Raw genomic sequence first — 18,653 nt, 5'->3', positions numbered from 1 at the left:
TTCTGAATTTGTAAACATTTTTTGGTAACCGATCGAGATATATGAATTGTTACCAAAATATATGCCTTTGGTAAAATGATTTTATTACCGAATGTGGATTTAATAATCTATTTGCCTGTAGAATATAATTTTAGGTAAACACAAATGATGTATGAATTTGTACTATGAAGAAAACTAATTTCTGAGGTTAATTGGATATGACAATATGTAAAGATATGAAATGTAAAATATGTATGTGAATGATGCAATTGATAAGAAGAATGATAATCAGGGCTCTTCTGAGCTACTAATAGCAGGTGACAGAATAGCTAGTGAAAGTTGAGTGATGGAAAAAGTAAGTTGTAGAAGGTGAGAGAGGTGTGGGATAAGCATAGGAAAGACATAAGATATAGGTCACATTAATAGGATATGGGCTCTCTTTATGAGAGCCAGAAGACAGACAAGTTGTATGAACAATTTAAGTAGGTATATTAAGTAGGTATATGAAGGCATCAGAAGGGGAATAATGACTATTATTCTGCTTGGAGCAGAGATCTGATAGAGGGGAAAGAATGAATGGTTGGAGATTGAGGAGATTTATGATAGAGTAAGAGAAAATTGTTTGAAGATCCTGGTAAAGCAAATATCAATAAGGTATTGTGACAAGGAAATCACTTTAAAAGACTGATATATATTAATTTAAGGTTGTCAAGGAATTCAGCTATGTAATTCCTAAATGAAAACTCAAGTCAGCAGTCAACCTTTTATAAAGTTTAATTACAAACAGGATGAAGAAAGGTATTAGAGATAGAGAGAGAGAGGGAGAGAGAAAGGGGAGAGAAGGGAATAGGGCTTAAATACCCCTTCTGCTTAGGCTGGGCCAAAAGGCCCAAGCCCTTAGATAGCTGGGGCAAAGAAAGGAGATCAGTCCCTATTACTCACGTGACCAAAATGGAGAAACAGTCTCAGGGGCCTCCACCTCCAGCTTCCTTCAGAGCAAGCTTCTCAGAGCACCTCTCCAACCACTCAGAGCCAAAACTCTCCAACCAACCCCCTCAGTCCTCAGACCCCTCTATCTTTAAGGAAACCATCCAAGTTCCCTCCCCTCAGTTCTCACATCTACCAATCACTGTCCATGTCTTCCCTGTGCCAATGGTGGCTCTACCTTAACCCAGGACCTCCCAGAGGTCTGTGGCTTTGCACATGTCTGTTGAAGGTCATATTCTCAAATAATTAAATCTTGATCTTTTGCTACAGCCCTTCCTAAATCCTGTTACCCTGAGTAGGGTAGAGATTGGAATAATTAAATTTTGATCTATGCTGCAGCCCTTCCTAAATCCTGTTAGGACTGAGTAGGGTGGAGATTGTAATTTCCAAGACCTGGTTCTGTCATTCCAAGTATCTCTATTATATCAATTCTAAAATCAATCATGACTCAAAGAAATTCCTGTTCTTTGCTTAAGCATAGGTCAAAGCCCTTTCCATTGTTCAGCAAAAGGTTTCTGTCCTAAAGTAATCTTAAGAAGGGAGGAGGAGGAACCTCCCATGCCAATGGGGTTCACATTCCAATAGAGTTCCCATTATCAATAGGAAATTTTTCAAGTATGAAATTTCCCAATGGTGAAATTTCCAACATTTATAAGTCTAAGAAATTTTAAGGTTTACAGTATAGAATAAAGAAATATAGAATTGGCATTTACTATATGAAGAAGTTAAAAGAGAAGAACATTTATTTTAGATAAATTTGAAGTAAGATTTTTAGAAACTTAGAATAAGTAAGCAGGAAGCTTGTTTGAAATTATGAAAAAAATATTGAAACTGGAACACTAAGAGAAAAGGTTTTCTCTCAACTATAATGAATAGAATTTTTTTCCATTTAAGACAAAAGGTTTATGGGAATCACACATAATGTTACTGTGAGTTTGGAATTCAAGTATGCCTGTCTGATAAAGTGAACCATCATTGGAAGAGAACAAGAAGATATTCAGAGAACAAGTGAAACTCCTTATAGGAAGTTGAGAGGAAAATCTCAGTCTGAAACTGAGGTAGGATCCTTCTGACTTGGTAAGGTACCCTGGATTCTGATGATCCCTAAGTGAAATAGCTATGGCATAAACCAGTGATAGCTCTGATCTGTACATGAAGTTAGATAATGTTGACCTACTCATTCTGTGTCCTTGAAAGAACTGTAAGAATATTTAAAGATCATTTTCCCTGCCTTTCTTTTGTGACAAATTTCTATGATCAACACAGAATGCAAATTGTAAGATGGAAAGTTTCCATTTTCCAAACAAGCAAGTTGACTAGTAGAGGAGAGGTTAAAATTGATTAAGTGATAATTCTAGACAAGTTGAGATTTTTTGGTGATCTGTAATTGAGATTCTATATAAATAGGTAGAGATTATGAGAAGTTAAACTTTAGACTAAAAATTAGGGACCCAGAAATTTCTGGATCTCTTATACAACCTGAGGTAGAAGAACTTATTTCATAAAATGTTAGTTTTCTAAAAGGATTTTTGTTAGTAGTAGGACCCTGCCCCTAAGATTCTGCAAGCAAACTGAAACAGAATGAGACCAGATGACCAGATGAAGATGATTTCTGAAGATGCCCAATTATGTTTAATATTATTAGTTGCTGTTGTTATATATAGGGGAAACTGAGGCAGGTAAGAATCATACAACTCTGAAATTAAAAGGGAGGACTGTGTAGATGAGATTCAGTGTATAATTCTTAGATTAGTATTTAGCTTGTAACCCCAATTCTCAAGTAACAATAGTGTTACTATTCCATAGCCTCCACCCCACCCCATAAAATTTCTAGTTTTCCTGACCTATTTTCAAAACCCTTGAGAAGAAAGCCAACTATAAGATAAGCAGAATGAGGGAAAGTACAATGAGTTTCAAAAGTATCAATATGGTCCCCAGCCTGGGAATCCCATGATAGTCATGGGTTTTTCTGGATCATGGGGGTCTTTAGCAGTTCATAATGTTGAAAATCACATGCTCAAGACTGTAAATATTACAGTCCTCCCCTTTTGTGGAATTGGACAGAGGGAAGGAGGAGAATCTTATATCAAGATTGTTTATAAAAGTCTGTGATTGCACCTAGAAGAAGAGAGGGCATTTTTGCCCCGGTATGAGCCTCCCCAGAATTCCACTCCACACAGTAATGAATATCAGCTACATAGTACTACAGATAGATTAAAAGGATTACAAAATTACAGATTTGCCTCAAAAAAGAATCTCTACTCTACCTGTGAGGCAATTGGGCTGGAATTCTACTGATCTCAGGCCATAACCTAATGCTTTCTTTTTAATTAATCCCTACTAATAATGTTTTCTGTTACTGGAAAACAGTGTGGCATAGTGGAAAATGCACTGGTTCTGAAGGCAAGGGACAGGAGTTCAAATTTCACCCCAGATACTTTGTGTGACCTTGGGCAAGTCCCTAGGTCTTAAATTCCTCAATGTAAAAGTAAGGGATTAGCTTATAAGAAGGCACAAGGGATTTCAAAATCCCTTCTAACTTTAGAGAAGTCCTTTCTAATTTGTGATTTCTGATCTCTGTGATTTGACTCTTTCTCCTAAAAGTAGAATACTGAAACAAAACAAATTCCAGGTTTCTCAGGGTTCCTTTTCACTAAGATTCAACACTAGAATTTATTGAAAACTCTGACCTCAGTTTCTTAATCTCCTCAACTCACATAACTTTCATTTTGGTATGCTTCTCGACTGCTCCTGCTCTTCGAGGTCCCATCACCAGGCTGACAGCAGCAATCAGGTGACTTCTATGCCCCAAGTTTCCTAGTACAGAAAGGAAGGCCCCATGTCCATATAATCTTGCCTTTAAATATTTGCTTAATGATAATGGCAGTGGTCATATACAGCAAGCAAACAAGAGACTCTTTTAAGGTTGCGATATAGCATTGCTCAATGTCTGCTTTCAGGTCATCTCTTAAAGATGAACATCATGAGGAAGCAGAGCCAGGGCTGGACTTGGAGTCAGGAGCCCTGGTTTTTAATCCTCCTCTCTAACATTTGCTAGCTCCTGCCTGTTGTTTAGTATTGCTAGAGAAAAATGAGCAATGTTCATGGCAGCTTCACCTTAAGGTGGCAGATTCTTCTGATTCTACCCTTCTCAACTAGTTTCTCTCATTCTCTACAGAACCAATACCAAAGTTTTTCTTCTCTTACCTACAAATCCCACTCACAAGTCAATAACTTCACTTCCTCCTCCACTGGGGCCATAACTCAAAAGCTACTGACCTACACTGGTACAGTGAATTTCCTTTTCTGGATGTTTCCTATATCTACTAAATCATAAATTCAGGCCCTCTTGAGCACCTAGATGGAACAGTGGATAGAGTGCAAGGCCTAAATCAAGAATATTCATTTTCGTGAGTTTCAAACCTGGCCTCAGACACTGACCAGCGGTGGGACTCTGAGCAAGTCACTTAATTCTGATTGACTCAGTTTCCTCATCTGTAAAATGAGCTAAAGAATGAAATGGCAAACATGTCAGTATCTCAGCCAAGAAAACCCCAAATGGGATCACAAAGAGCAGATAGTTGAATACATGAGTCCCTACCACTATCAAAATTGAGTTTTCAATCCACTAAAATATCCAGATATTTTTCAGATGAACTATGATCTAGGCATCCCATTCTGAATTTGGGAAGCTGAATTTTTTAACCCAAATATATGAGATTTTGAGGTGGTATTGTTCAGTTGTGTCCAATTTTTTATGATCTCATAGGACATGGTGTCTATGGGGTTTTCCTGGCAAAGATACTGGAATGGTTTGCCATTTCCTTCACCTGGGGGGTGAAGGCAAACAGACGTTAAGTGATTTGTCCAGGGACACATAGCTAGTATCTGAGGCCAGATTTGATCTCAGGTCTTCTTGACTCCAGGTCTAGAGCTCTATCCACTGAGTCACTTAGCTACATAAGATTTTGCTTTATCACAATTAAACTTTTATCATTTTCCTATTCAGACCACTGCCATAGCCCATCAAGACCTCTTTGCTTTCAATATCTGACATCCAACCCATTAACTATCCTACTCATCATTGTGTCTATTTCCAAATAACAATTATACCCAACTATAATTGATGAAGGACTTTAAATCCCCTGTAAGCAGTTATGTGTTGACTTCATGCTACATTTCTTTCCTGTTAGAACAGGACTTACTGTTTGTTTTCTTTTCCTTGTTGACTCTTCTTTTTAAAAAGATCTCCTTCCTGAAACTATGAGAAATACAGAATGTAACCAAAACTACTTGTGTGAAGCATACATTCTCTGCAGATAACTGAGTCTGTGCATGAGATCAGAGCATTACTATAGCTACTCCTACTAGTTAAATAGCTAGCTAACATCTTTATGGCATCATAAGGCTTGATTAAGCATTTTACAAATATTAGCTCATTTTAACCTTACAACAACCCTGGGATGTAGGTGCTATTATTATCTGCACTTATAGATGAAGAAACAAAGAGAGACAGAGGTTAAGTAAGATGCTCAGGGTCACACAACTATTAAGTATCTGAGGACTCCTTTGATTCAGATCCAATATACTTTCCACTGCACAACCTAGTTGACTCACTATAGTCCTAGAAGAAAAGAAAAAGGTTCCAACAAAAATCAGAATCCCATCTATAAAACTATAACAAACTGGATATGTTTCAAAAAAAAATTTCAAACAGTCCAATTTGCCATAAGTGATCCTAACAGTCCCTGGGGAGCAAAAATAGTGTCTTAAAGTCCTAGTCTCATACTTTAATTATATAACTGAAGGCAAATATATACTTATTAGAGTTTTAGTTTGGTTCACTTCTAGCATGGACACACAGCTTCTATCTTAGGATAAAGGCTACTATTTTTGTAAAGGCCTTTAATACTTAATTGCCACTTCCCTAACCATATGACATAAAATATGCAAACCAACAGAATTCTCCTGGAAGCAATAACCCTCAAATTTTAGAGCACTGTCCATCGTAGCTTAGCATGCACCTTCTTCACTACTCCATGAGGTCAATAAAGAGAACAATATTAGTTCCAGGGCACAAGAGTGGAAAAAATATTCAAAGGGAAATGAAGGGATTTGCCCCAAGGCTATTAATGATAGACCTGGGGCTGAAATGTAGGCCTTCTGACTCCCTCTCCAGAGCTCTTTGTACTATTCCAGGCTATATCTCCAAATGAATATTGTCCATAAGCATCTGTCATGATTTAGATATAAAGAAAATAAAAAGACACATGACTGAATCTCAGCCAGATTGATTATGAATGAATCAAAATTGTATTTCTAATCTTACTGAAAGCCCATCCAGCAGAGTTTCAAAGCCGAGGGTCCTTTTCTGTCTAGATGTGATGGTTTAGATGAATAATGATGAGATGGGAGACAACTCAGTGCTCAGACCCTTGTGCTCAGGCATCACCAAGCTATTCCACCAGACATAAGAGCTTGTGTTTATTATATAGCTTCAGTGAGTACATGCTTTTCTGGCACACAATCATTTTTCAATATACATGATTTCTAGCAGGTAATTGGATATATCAGACATTAACAAATTGCTTAATCAGCATTCTGTGATCATTTACCATGTTGCTACAACATAGAAATTTGTGATAGAGATGAATGACATAGACAGGATGATTCGGAAGTTAGTTCCCCCTGACCTGTGGGATGACCAGCTAAGAGAATCATTGTTACTTTTGATCAGCTTTCACAATCAATCACAATTACTTAGGAGATGGGTAATAAAACATTTCACACCATGGAGTTAAAGGGTAATTTAATACAGACCAGAATCAGGAATCTTTCTGATTTCTAAGTAGCATTTTTCTTTATGTTTCCCTCAGGCACTTGGTGATGTTGCTCTGGTTATCGTACACAAATGGATTCAGTGAAGTGTGTCATAGCAGAGGAATGATCGATGTGCCTATGTGTTTGGCTTGCAGTGGGTATGGGGGCATCTAAGTGTAGCTCTGTTAAGAGGGAAAAGAGAGGGGTAGTGGGTAATGATCTTTGGGTTTTAATTCTGTGAATTTAATCCTTTTGGGGTAATAATCTGGGGGGATTAAGGTGGGATATGTATGTGTCAACCCTATAAATATTTGCTCTCATATTATTTCTCCTGTACTGGAGAGAAAACTATAGTCATGACAATTTCATTAGTAAGGGAAGTTAGTGGGAGAAGTCACATAGAGGGGGGCTGAGTGGGTGCCTCATCTTTCCAGAAAGTCTCCTTGCAACTCTGGTATCCATGCATGACCATGTCAGACAGTGTGAGTATGATGGCTCTCTGCATAATCTCCTTCTAAGCCAGGCAGTGAGGAAGGATTTGCCCTACTGGAAACATGTTTTAACTTTTTGTGTTTTATGGGGTTTTTTTGGTGGGGCAAGGAGGGAACACTAGTGGCCTGCAACTCCTGGAAAGTCTGGAATCATGAAAATATGTGAAGTTGAATTTGTGGAGATGATCCACAATGGGATGCCTTTTCTTCCCTATGCCTGCCCTAAGGCAAATTCACCCAGGGTTGAACATATGCTAAAGAGGTAATATATGCTACAGTGTAAAGAAAACTGGACTTCTAATCACAAAATGTGTGTTTAAATTCTGGCTCTATTGTTAGGGAGTTGTATGATTTGGGAAAATTAGTGACTTATATAGAATTGTGTGAAAAATGGGGGGAAAGTGGTATTTGCACTGCTCATCTTCTAAGGTTTTGTTGTGAGGATCCAAAGAGATAATATTCAATAAACACAAAATTTCATATAAATGTAAACTATTATTAAATTTAGAAATTTAGAAGGGATGGAAAGTGAATTCAATCAAGTCAGTCTTTATTGTATCACTGCTTAGAATTGAATAATTTTACAGGGGTTCAGATTTAGTGTCTTGTTATAAGAGACAGTAGAAGGAAAACAGATGACTAATTTGTGTACTTGACTGATAAAGGTCAAAGGAGGATGTAGCCCCTCTGTCTTTCCTACATTTAGAAGTGCTAGCTATGGTCCTTGACTTTCTGTGAAGTTATCAATCATCAAAAACAACTACCAATTGTTTCAGAAAAAGGAAATGGAATGACATAAAACTGAGACCATGAACTGAAGAATTAGCAGTGTCATAGATTCAAAGCTAGAAAGGACCTTAGAAGTCATCTAGATCAATTCTCTCATTTTTATAGATGAAGAAGTGAAACCCAAGCAATTTGCCCAGGAAAAAAAAGTGGTAATTGATTAATCTGAGTTTCAAACCCAGATCCCTCTGATTTCAAATTTAGCCTACTTTCCTCTAAGCTACTTCTAAGCATGGCAATCAGAGAGGCTAAAACCAAAGAGCTGGAAAATCTAGTTCTTCTATCCTGATTTTACTTTCTTCCTCTGAAAACATGAAGGAAGTTTAACTCTGAGACACTACCTAAATATATATATATATATATATATATATAGTTTTAAAATGTTGCATAAGAGACTATGCCATAGGCAGTTTGAAGTGAATTTGGAGTCAAAAGCAATCTAACAAGACATAACTTCCTTAAGAAAGAAAACAAAATTTCAAAGGACCTTATCATGCTCATCTTCTGTATTCATTGCCATAATATCCAGCTGAAAATTTTACCTGGCTACTGGGAATAATGTGAATTCAATCAGTGTAAAAAGGAAGGCTGCTTTACTGATATTTCATAAGAAAATGAGCCACCTGTCAAATCACCTGGATGCTGTATTATTAGATAAGAAGAGAAAAAGAGAAGACAATTGACAAGGAAACTACCAGATATCAAGTACATACCAGTTATGATGGATGCCTCAAATCCCATGTCTTCAATAGCAGTTTTTAATTCTTCAGGGCTTATAATAGAGGCATTATAGCAGAATGTTCCAATCTCTTCAGCTAAGGAGACAGAAATTTTTTCTATCCCTTCCCTTTGGGATAGTAAGTTCTCAATGGTCTGCACACAGGAAGCACAGGTCATTCCATCAATGCCAATCACGGCAGTTCTACATATTCCCTGTGCTTGGTTTCCTTGGGGTCGTGTAGACAGAGGAAGACTTGAAGACAAGCTGTCTAATGAATTCTCCAACCCATTGCCTTCTGCTCCTTTAGTAAGAGTGACTTTAAAATTCCCAGGTGGGAGAGCCTCAATGGATTGCTTCAAGAATGCTGGGGTAATACATTCTGGGTCAAACTGAACATCTGCACTTCTATTTTCCAGAGATACCTGAATGCTTTTTACACCTGGTAGGCGAGCTATATTCCCTTCAATATTTAAGACACAGGATTTGCAGTGCATTCCTTCCACTTCTAGCTGTAGAGTAGCAGTCATTCTAGGCTGGTTCCCTCCTGCTTCAGGATTATGACAGGGGAGTTGAGTTGGCACCTTTTTGGGGTTATTACTTTGTAATCGTTCTATATCGATCACTCCCAAACTTAATGGTGTCATTTTGCTCTTGATGGTGGCTTCAAATCCCATGTCATTGATGTGGTCCCTGAGGTCTCCAGGTTGAATGATGTAAGGTTGATAAGTGATGATAGCCTCTTGATTGCTAAGGGAGACTTTGATTTTCAGAACCCCTTGAAGTTTCCCCACCTTCCCTTCTATAGTATTGACACATGACTGGCAAGTCATGCCCTCCACACGAAGCTTGGTCACTGCTTCATCAGCAGATAAGGGTTTTGTGGACCATGTTGCAGCCTTTCCTTCTGCTATGTTAGCATCAAAGCCCATATCCTCAATTTCAGAACAAATCTGTTGTAGGTTTATGGTCATTGGGATGTATTTCACAGTGGCATTGCCCTGTTCCAGGGAAACTTTTATGCTCACAATACCATTCAAGTTAGAAATCTTGCCCTCTATAGAATTCACACAAGACTGGCATGTCATGCCCAAAATGTTGATCAGACTGGTGCTTATTGAAGATGATGATATAGGTAAACTAGCCAAGCTATGTAAGCTGCCTTCAAAGGCTTTGTTGTCAAAAGAAAATTTCTGCTTAATTGATGATTCTTGAGAACAAGCAGCAGGAGAAACTCTAGATAACATCTAAAGGAAAAAGAAAAGACATCTTTAGAATTCAAAACTGGCAAAAAATTTTATTCTTAGAGATGTTCTAGTATCTTTGGCACATAAGGATGAAAGATAGTATCAAGTAGTATCCTGGGAACATGAAAACATAAAAATACCAGGGAAAAAACTACATAAGATAGTCTCAAAATTCAAGATAATATGGTATGATGGAAAAAGCATTGGATTTTACAAGTTTACAAGATTTAAAATAAATCTGAGTTCTAGACTCACACTAACCCTATTTGTTGTGTGATCTTAGGATTCGTTTAAGCCTTAGCTTATTCATATATAAAATGAACTTGCTAATGTATTTTCTTCCAGTTCTATCAATGTAATTAACACCATAATTCTATCTGAATCAAGGAGTCAGGAGAAAAAAATCAAGAAAGGAGAATGAAAATACTGCCAGTTGGTCAACAAGCATGTATTAAGCTTCTACTCTGTGCCAGGCTTTATGCTGAGCACTAGGATATAAGGAATACAATCCCTGACTCAAGGAGTTCACAATCTAATGGATCTAAGAGTGTGTGTGTGTGTGTGTGTATGTGTGAGTGTGTGCACACATGCAGGTACAAAGAGTAGAAGTGATATAGCAGAGTCAAGAAGAACTGAGTTCAAACACTGTCTCAGACAGACATTTATGAGTCAGGTGACTTTAATCAAGTCACTCCATCTCAGTTTCCTCATCTGTAAAATAGAGATAACAATATCATATATCTCATGAGGTTGTTGTGAGGATCAAATTAGATACCATATTAAGTACTTTGAAAGATCTTAAAGTGCTATATTAAAGTGTTGTTATCATTTAAGATGAGAGTGCCTTACCCACCGAAATAAATTCTTTTAAAATTCAACACAGTATAAGGACAATCATACAGTTCATTTATTTTTTCAATTTACAATGCTGCCTCGGCTATGCCAACAAGTCTTAAATGAAATATAGTCCTATTAGCTGTTTTCTACTCCTTTGCTGTCTTATTACTACTCCTCTTTAAGCTAACTCATTAGTAGTTAAAGGCCAAATATAGTTAAGCAAGCATTATTACAAAGTCCTCCTCAAAGGCAAAGGTTACATAAAAGCATGTATCATGTGAGTTATTAACTTTATTATTAACTTATACCAAGAAATCTTCCTCTGATGATGTACCATGATGTGGAAGTGATATTCATGGAAGGTAAGTTCTGGTAGATACTATCAAGTGGCTGTAAGCATAGGTTTAGTATCAGATTGTTGACTAAGGATCAGCCTCCCTAAATTCCAAAATTCCAAGAGGCTTATTACCAGACGACTGACTAATGAATGATGAATTTTTTTCAATCATAACAATTCATAGAAGACTATCATCTAAAAGAAGACCAATGTGGGCATATGATCAAAGCATAAAGGGTGATACCATAAGCAAATTAGAGACACATGGAGTAGTTTTCCTGTCAAATCTATGGATAAGGGAAGAATTCAGGATCAAACAAGAGAAAGAGCATTTTAAGATGTGCAATGGAAAAATTTGATAATATTGAATTTAAAAGGTCTTATACAAACAAACCAATGCAACCAAGATTAGAAAGAAAGCAGAAAGCTGGGGGAAATTTTTTTACAGCACACATCTCTGATAGAGGTCTAATTTCTCAAATATATAGAGAACTAAGCTAACTGTAAAAAGTATGTCATTCTCCTGATAAGGGTCAAAGGATATGAATGCATAGGTTTGTTTTTTTGTTTTTTTTAATGAAGAACTCAAGTCATCTCTATAGTCTTATAAAGATTATCTAAATCACTCTTTATTAGAGAAATGTAAATTAAAATAACTCTGAAGTACCACCTCACACCAATCAGATTGGTCAATATGACAGGAAAGGGAAATAATAAATATTGGAGGGAATGCAGGAAAATTGAGACGCTAATACATTTGTTGATGGAGTTGTGATCTGATCCGACCATTCTAGAGAACAATTTGGACCAATGCTCAAAGGGCTCTGAAACTGTGAATTCCCTTTGTTCCAGAATTGCCATTACTAGATCTGTATCCAAAGAGATAAAAGAGGGAAAAGGATATTTGTATAAAAATATTTATTGAAGCTTTTTTGTGAGAGCAAAGAATTGGAAATTGAAGAATGTCCATCAAATAAGAAATGTCTGAACATATTGTGGTATATGTTTGTGATAGAATACTATTTTGCTATAAGAAATGGTAAGCAGGATGATTTTGGAGAAATTTCGAAAGACTTACATGAACTGATAAGAGCAGAATCAGAAGAACATGGTGACGATTTTTTTTTTGATGAACAACTTTTGAATGACCTAGTTATTCTCAGCAATGCAGTGAGCCAGGACAATCTCAAGAGACTCATAATGAAAAATACAATTTGCCTCCAGAGAAAGGACTGAGGGAGTCTAGTTACAGACCAAAACATACTATATTTCACTTTCTTTCTTCTTCATTTGAGATCTTTTCCATAAAATGACTTATATGGTCAAATGTTTTACATGATTGCACATGTAAAATCCATATCAGACTGCTTACTGCCTCAAGGAGGGAGAAGAGGTGGGAAAGAGTGAGCAAAGGAGAGACAGTGGGAAGGGAGGGAGAAAATTTGTTTTTGCATATAATTGAAGAAAAATAAATATTATTTAACAAAAATTATCACCTAATGTGTTGCTATATGCATTAATAAGTGGAAATTAATAAGTGTAATGTCAAGAAGACATTGTTGGTTCCAAGTCAGAAGAGTGGTAAGTGCTAGGCAGTGGAGTGTTCAGTGACACAGCAGGGAAATGTCTGAGGCCAGATTTGAACTAGTCTCTAGGTCTTGCTCTCAATCCACTAAGTTACCCAGCTGCCCCCCATAATTTTTAAAAATCCTGGTTTAGGTAGAACTAAGGGAGAATTTAATAAGGTAATAGCTAATCCTATAGAATGAAATAAAGAAGCAAGGCAATTGTCCATTTGATTCATGGAAAAGTCAGGATTTGAATCCAAAGTTTAAAAAAAAAGTCCAGCAAAACCAGCCAACACATAACATAAAACAAGTCTGATATAGTACTCTATATTTATAAGTCCCTACCTCTGCAAAGAAGGGAGGAGTAGCTTCTCATATCTCTTTTTTGGAGCCAAGTTTGGTCATTGTAAGTTTACTGTAATTAGTTTCTATTGTTCCTATTTAATAGGAACTAAATCCTAGTTAGTAACAGTGGTAGTTGTTCTCTATATTTTGATGTCATTATCTTTGAAGAGATTATGGGTTGATTAACAAATTTAAGTTTATAACCATCTTTAAAAATAAAGAATATTATACTTGTTATGATAATCACTTGGGATATGAACTGAGTAAAAATTATTAATAATATGCTATGTCTTAAAATAGTTAAATTTTATAATTCATTCTGGAAGTTAAAACATAAATATTCTAAGGAATCACCCATTAGCTATACTGTTTCTTCTTTTTCCTTCTTACAGTCATTTTTTTAGTCTTTTGTTATACATTATATCAACAACAGAATATGGACAAGAGGAAGAAAAAAGAGGATTTTTTTTAAAGATTTGGTAAAAAATGTGATTGAAATTACTAACCAAATAAGAGGGGACTTATTAGCTACATATCACTATTCCCCAAAGAACATGGATGATGCTGTTGACCATGTTAATTTCTTGTCACAAGAAGACCAGAACACTAGACTTACTTGAGCTTCATTCATTCATCCAACAACCATTTAAGTCAATATTATATACAAGAGGCTATGTTAGTCACTAGGGGGAGATATAAAAACAAACTGGCAAAGGCCCAACCTTTAATCTGTTTATAATCTAGTTGTTTCTGAATATGCACAGAAGCAAAATGAAGAGGCAAACTAAACAATCAACAATCCAGTTGATTTGAAATGTATGAATAGTTGGTCCTAAGAACAAACAAAATATCTATTTTTTTTCCTCAGTAGAAAGATGCCTTTTCATGAATGGAATAGATAATTCTCTTGTTTCTTTATTTCACTCTATAGGATTAGCCATGGTCTTATTAAATTCCCTATTAGTTCTAAGTACACCACACCAAAATTTTTAAAAATTACAATAATAGCGCTAATTCTTTATCATGCCTAAAATTATTTTTTTTAACCTAAAGGTTTTCAGCTACTATGTGGCAAATCATTTCCATGCTGTAACTGAAGTATACTATAGATATAGCTAAGTAAATACAGTCTTCTGGATGCCTTCAGCATCAAATAAAGCTTTATTAAAAAGAAAAAGGATAAAGGTTGTGGGAAAGAAAAGAGGAAAGATTTTCAGAAAGGGAAGAGTGACTCATAGTAATTTTGAAGACTGCTACAAACATATCCTAGGCTAGCAAACTGAATCTTTTGCATAAAAACCTAACTTATTAGCCATTGCTAACATCCAGGAAATGAATCATCAATAGTTTACCACCCAGTTTATCTTAAATTTTCATGGTCAAAATTTCACAAATTCTGAGCCACAGTGTAAGCTTAAAGTAAGAATAATAATTCTTCTTCGTAGGTTGTATATAACTGCCAAAAGGGGTTTATCAAGACATCTGGAGCCATTCCTTTGCAGGAAACAATACAAATAAATCTCCTTCTAGAAGGGCAGATTTGTGAGGGTAAGTGGTCCAAGAAGAAAAAGCACTGAAAACAGAGGCAACTTTATGAAATACCTGAGTGTTTGCTTATTTTGGAACAGCTAAGCATTAGCAGTCTAGTGTGGGAGCAGCTCTCTGTCTGCTATTACTCTTCATTTAATAAAAGTAAATGTATGAGTATGTGGTACATACATCATATAATAGATGATAAATAAATGTCTATTGAATCAATAAGCTGAATTAATAGCACAAAATTTTCATAAAGATGATTATATAGGTGCAATTGTGTGACTGCATTCAATTTCATTAGACTACTAGCACTCACTGCCATTCACTAGTAAGCAGGCAGACAGGGAGAAGGAAAATCAGATATTAGTACCATGAGAACTTAAGTGACAGTCTCCAGAAGGAGAGATGACCAACTAAAAGATTATTATGAACTCTTAAGAAAGTAATTTATTAAGTGAGGTCAGTAGTAAGAGAATCAGAGGCATAAAGAATAGATAACTTTTTCAAAGAAGTTTATCTGTGAAGAGTGGGACAGATATAGGACAATTTTTCACAGCCAAACTCCTGGAAAAAAGAATTAATTGCCCAATCTGATTGTATTTTCTCTAGTCTTATCTTTCTTGATCTCTCTGTAGCACCTAACACTGCTGACCACATTCTCTTGGATTTTCCACTCTGGGTTTTCTTGACCCTGCTATTTTTTTATTGGATAATCACATGATGTTGCTTCACTGAAGGTGTAGTGTATTGACTGTCAAACAAACACATGACCAAAAGAGAGCTTATTAATTCCCCCAAAATCCACCTCTCTTCCAAACCCACCTACATCTGCAACCTTTGTGTCAACTGTAGCTCTTTATTATTCCCCACCCCACACATCCAATCAGTTGCCAAGTCTTGTCAATTCTCCCTCTATGGTATCTCTCATGGCTCTTCCCTTTCTCTCTATTCACATATCCACTACTTTATTTCAGGTCTTCATTACCCCTCACCTAGACTGCTGCAGTGGCCTTCAAGTTAGTCTCCCCAGAGCAAATCTGATCCTCTCCAATTCATCCTCCATAGAAAGGCCAAAAATGATTGTCCTAAAGCATAGATCTAATCATGTCACTCAGCCCTACTCAAGGAGCCGGTGGCTCCCTATGATCTCTAAGGCCAAATACAAACTCTTGTGTTTGTCCTTTAAAATGTTTCACAACTAGGTCCCAACCCATCTGTCCAGCTTGACTGTCCATTACTCTTTTTAATTCATTCTACAATGCAGCCAAATTGGCTTCTTGCTGTTCCTCATACATGATATTTCATTTCCAGGCTTTATACCCTCGCGCATGCCCACCATATATAAAACGCATCCCAAAATACTTTCAAAGGTGTATTATTTCATCTGTATTGTATTGCATGAAGCAAAATTATTATAAAGAATTCTGATTTCTGGTACTTCACTCCACACACCCTCCCAATATATTTGAATCATTACATTCCTCAAAATTATAAAAACAGATTCAGATTCTTCTATGAACATCTAAAAGACACAAATATATTTCCTATTTTAGATACATTGATTTGAACATTTACAAAGAAAGGCAATTAGAATGGTTGAGAGAACATAGACCAAAACCATTGGCTGAAGAAACTGAAAATATTTACCCTGGAGAAAAGGCTTGGAAAGGACATGGTGGTTACCTTCAAATGTTTGCAGTACAATGACAGGAAGACTTGTTCTGCTTGTCCACAGAGGGAAAAAGAATTTACAGAGAAATGTTGGGTTCAATATAAGGAAAAGCTTCTAATAATTAGTGCTTCTCAAAAGTGCAATGAGCTGCTCCAAGATTAATGTGTTAAAAAAAATCTTAATGTATTCAAATGGTATTGAAGTTATTAAGAAAAACAGAAGATCTGGGAATGAATCAGTTTTGTCCTTAAGATTAAGAAAGCAAAGAAAAGGGAAAGTAAAAGGCATTTGCTATTATATAAAGGAGATGGGGTGGGGTAAAAACTTCTCATTTCCCATAATTGAGGAGCATGAAGAAGAGTACAGAAACATGGAGGAGGAGGTGGAGGGAGTGATATCAGAGTAACCTCATCCTTAGCTGAATCAGATAGAAAAGAGTTGAACTCTCTCTCTCTCTCTCTCTCTCTCTCTCTCTCTCTCACACACACACACACACACACACAGAGTTTGCTATATAAATGCATCAAATTCCATTAGGAAACAGGCAGGGAAAGGCAGAAGAGGAATTAAGAAGAAAGATAATATTGGTGAGGGAACAGTCACAAAGAAAGCAAACTCCCTGATCCTGAAGGTGACTGGGGTTGAAATATAAAGAAAAGAAAGAAAAATAGCAAAGCTAGGCAAGGAAGAGGAGAGGAATACAAGGAGAGCAGAAATGAAGACTAGAAATTAAAGGCATATCCTTTCATTGGGGAGTAGCTGAACAAATTATGGCACATGCATATAATGGAATAGTACTGCACCACAAGAAAAGAAAGAGATAATTTCAAACAATCCTGGGAAGTAAACACTGACAATGAAAAAGCTAATGAGAACAACTTATACAATGGCAACAACACTGTAAAGAAAAATCGCTTTAAAAGTCTTGAGAATTCTGACGCTTACACAGTGTCCAACCAGAAGATCGTTGATGAAGCATGTCATCTACCTTGTGACCAAGAAGTGATGGACTCAAGGTACGGAAACACATGATTTTGGACATGACCAAATAATCAGTTCATTAACTGATCAATAAACTATCCTCTTTTTGTATTCTAGAAAGGCTTATTTATTTTTTGGTGTTTTCTATGTTCAGAATAGATATATAGTTTATATAATTTAGATATATATATCTAAATTAGACAAAAATGTATAGGTATATCTATATCTTCTTAAAAAGTAAAAAGTTCCCAACCACTAGTAGCCTTTCTAGGGCTGTTTGCCCATCTGCTGGAGAAGTTATATGAATTCCTCTTTACTTGCAGGTTGGGCTAGGGATCATAGATCCTCACCTTCTACATAGTCTTTCTTGATCTCCTCAACAATTGGTGCTGTCCATAACATTATTTTGTATTTATTTTGTTCATATTTTTCATTTACTCATATGTGTACACATTGTTTCCCTGATAGGTTATATGTTACCCGAGGAGAGCAACAGTTTCATTTGTGACTTTGTATCCAACACAGTGCAACACAGTGACTAGTACATAGAAAAAGCTTAATAAATGTTTATTGATTTATTTTATTTTATTGATTTATTTATTTTAAACCCTTAACTTCCATCTTAGAATCAATACTATGTATTGGTTCCAAGGCAGAAAAGTGGTAAGGGCTAGGCAATGGGGGTCAAGTGACTTGCCCAGGGTCACATAACTGGGAAAATGTTTTCTAGGCCTGGCTCGCAATCCACTGAGCTACCTATCTGCCCCCTATGGATTGATTTTATATAGCATCTTTCACCTAGAAATCTTATACATCCATAGTAGACTAGTCAGTATTAATTGCCTCATTTCCATGGTTCAAGGGAAGAGACACAGAATTAGGTAAAGAATAAAATGCACAAAGGACTATTACCCCCACCCTATTAACATTTGCAATTTTCCCCTATGCTCAAGACACATAGACCAGCTTCATTCTCTATAGAGACAGGGAAAAATTGTTAGCATAGTCATATATCTCCTGTTTTGATGCTATAGACTCATACTGCTAAGGACAATCTGGAACAATTACTGAGCCCACTCTACTTAAGTAGTCTTACTTATTTCGATAGACAGCTCTGGAACGTATTTACAAGTACTTCTACCTTGCTCAGACACTGCAACTAGATAGGAGCTAGACTCAAAATTGACCAGGAGGAATTCTCTGGACACTAAAGAACCATGGAACAACTCTAAGAAATCCCACTCTCCTTCCTTGAAACAAACTTGTATCAAACCACCCTAAACAACGGTATATATCTGTCCTTTCTTCTAAAAAATTTTTCTATATGCCCAGCAACCTCACATGGTAAC

General features: G+C 36.3%; 1 protein-coding gene across 4 annotated transcripts in view; it reads right to left on the bottom strand.

Moving 5' to 3' along the window:
- The window catches only part of ATP7B (ATPase copper transporting beta), a 143,239-nt gene that overhangs the window by 70,919 nt on the left and 53,667 nt on the right, over positions 1 to 18,653 (bottom strand). For all 4 annotated transcript variants that reach the window (XM_007495392.3, XM_056794809.1, XM_056794808.1 and 1 more), the window contains one exon: positions 8,777 to 10,028. In XM_007495392.3, coding sequence (XP_007495454.2) covers positions 8,777 to 10,028 — 1,252 coding nt within the window. The remainder of the gene's footprint in view (positions 1 to 8,776; positions 10,029 to 18,653) is intronic.

This window comes from Monodelphis domestica, chromosome 4, assembly GCF_027887165.1.
Source record: "Monodelphis domestica isolate mMonDom1 chromosome 4, mMonDom1.pri, whole genome shotgun sequence".
In the NCBI taxonomy this organism is placed as follows: Eukaryota; Metazoa; Chordata; class Mammalia; order Didelphimorphia; family Didelphidae; genus Monodelphis; species Monodelphis domestica.
The sequence above is the reverse complement of the archived record's forward strand: the minus strand, read 5'-3'. Positions and strand labels throughout refer to the sequence as shown.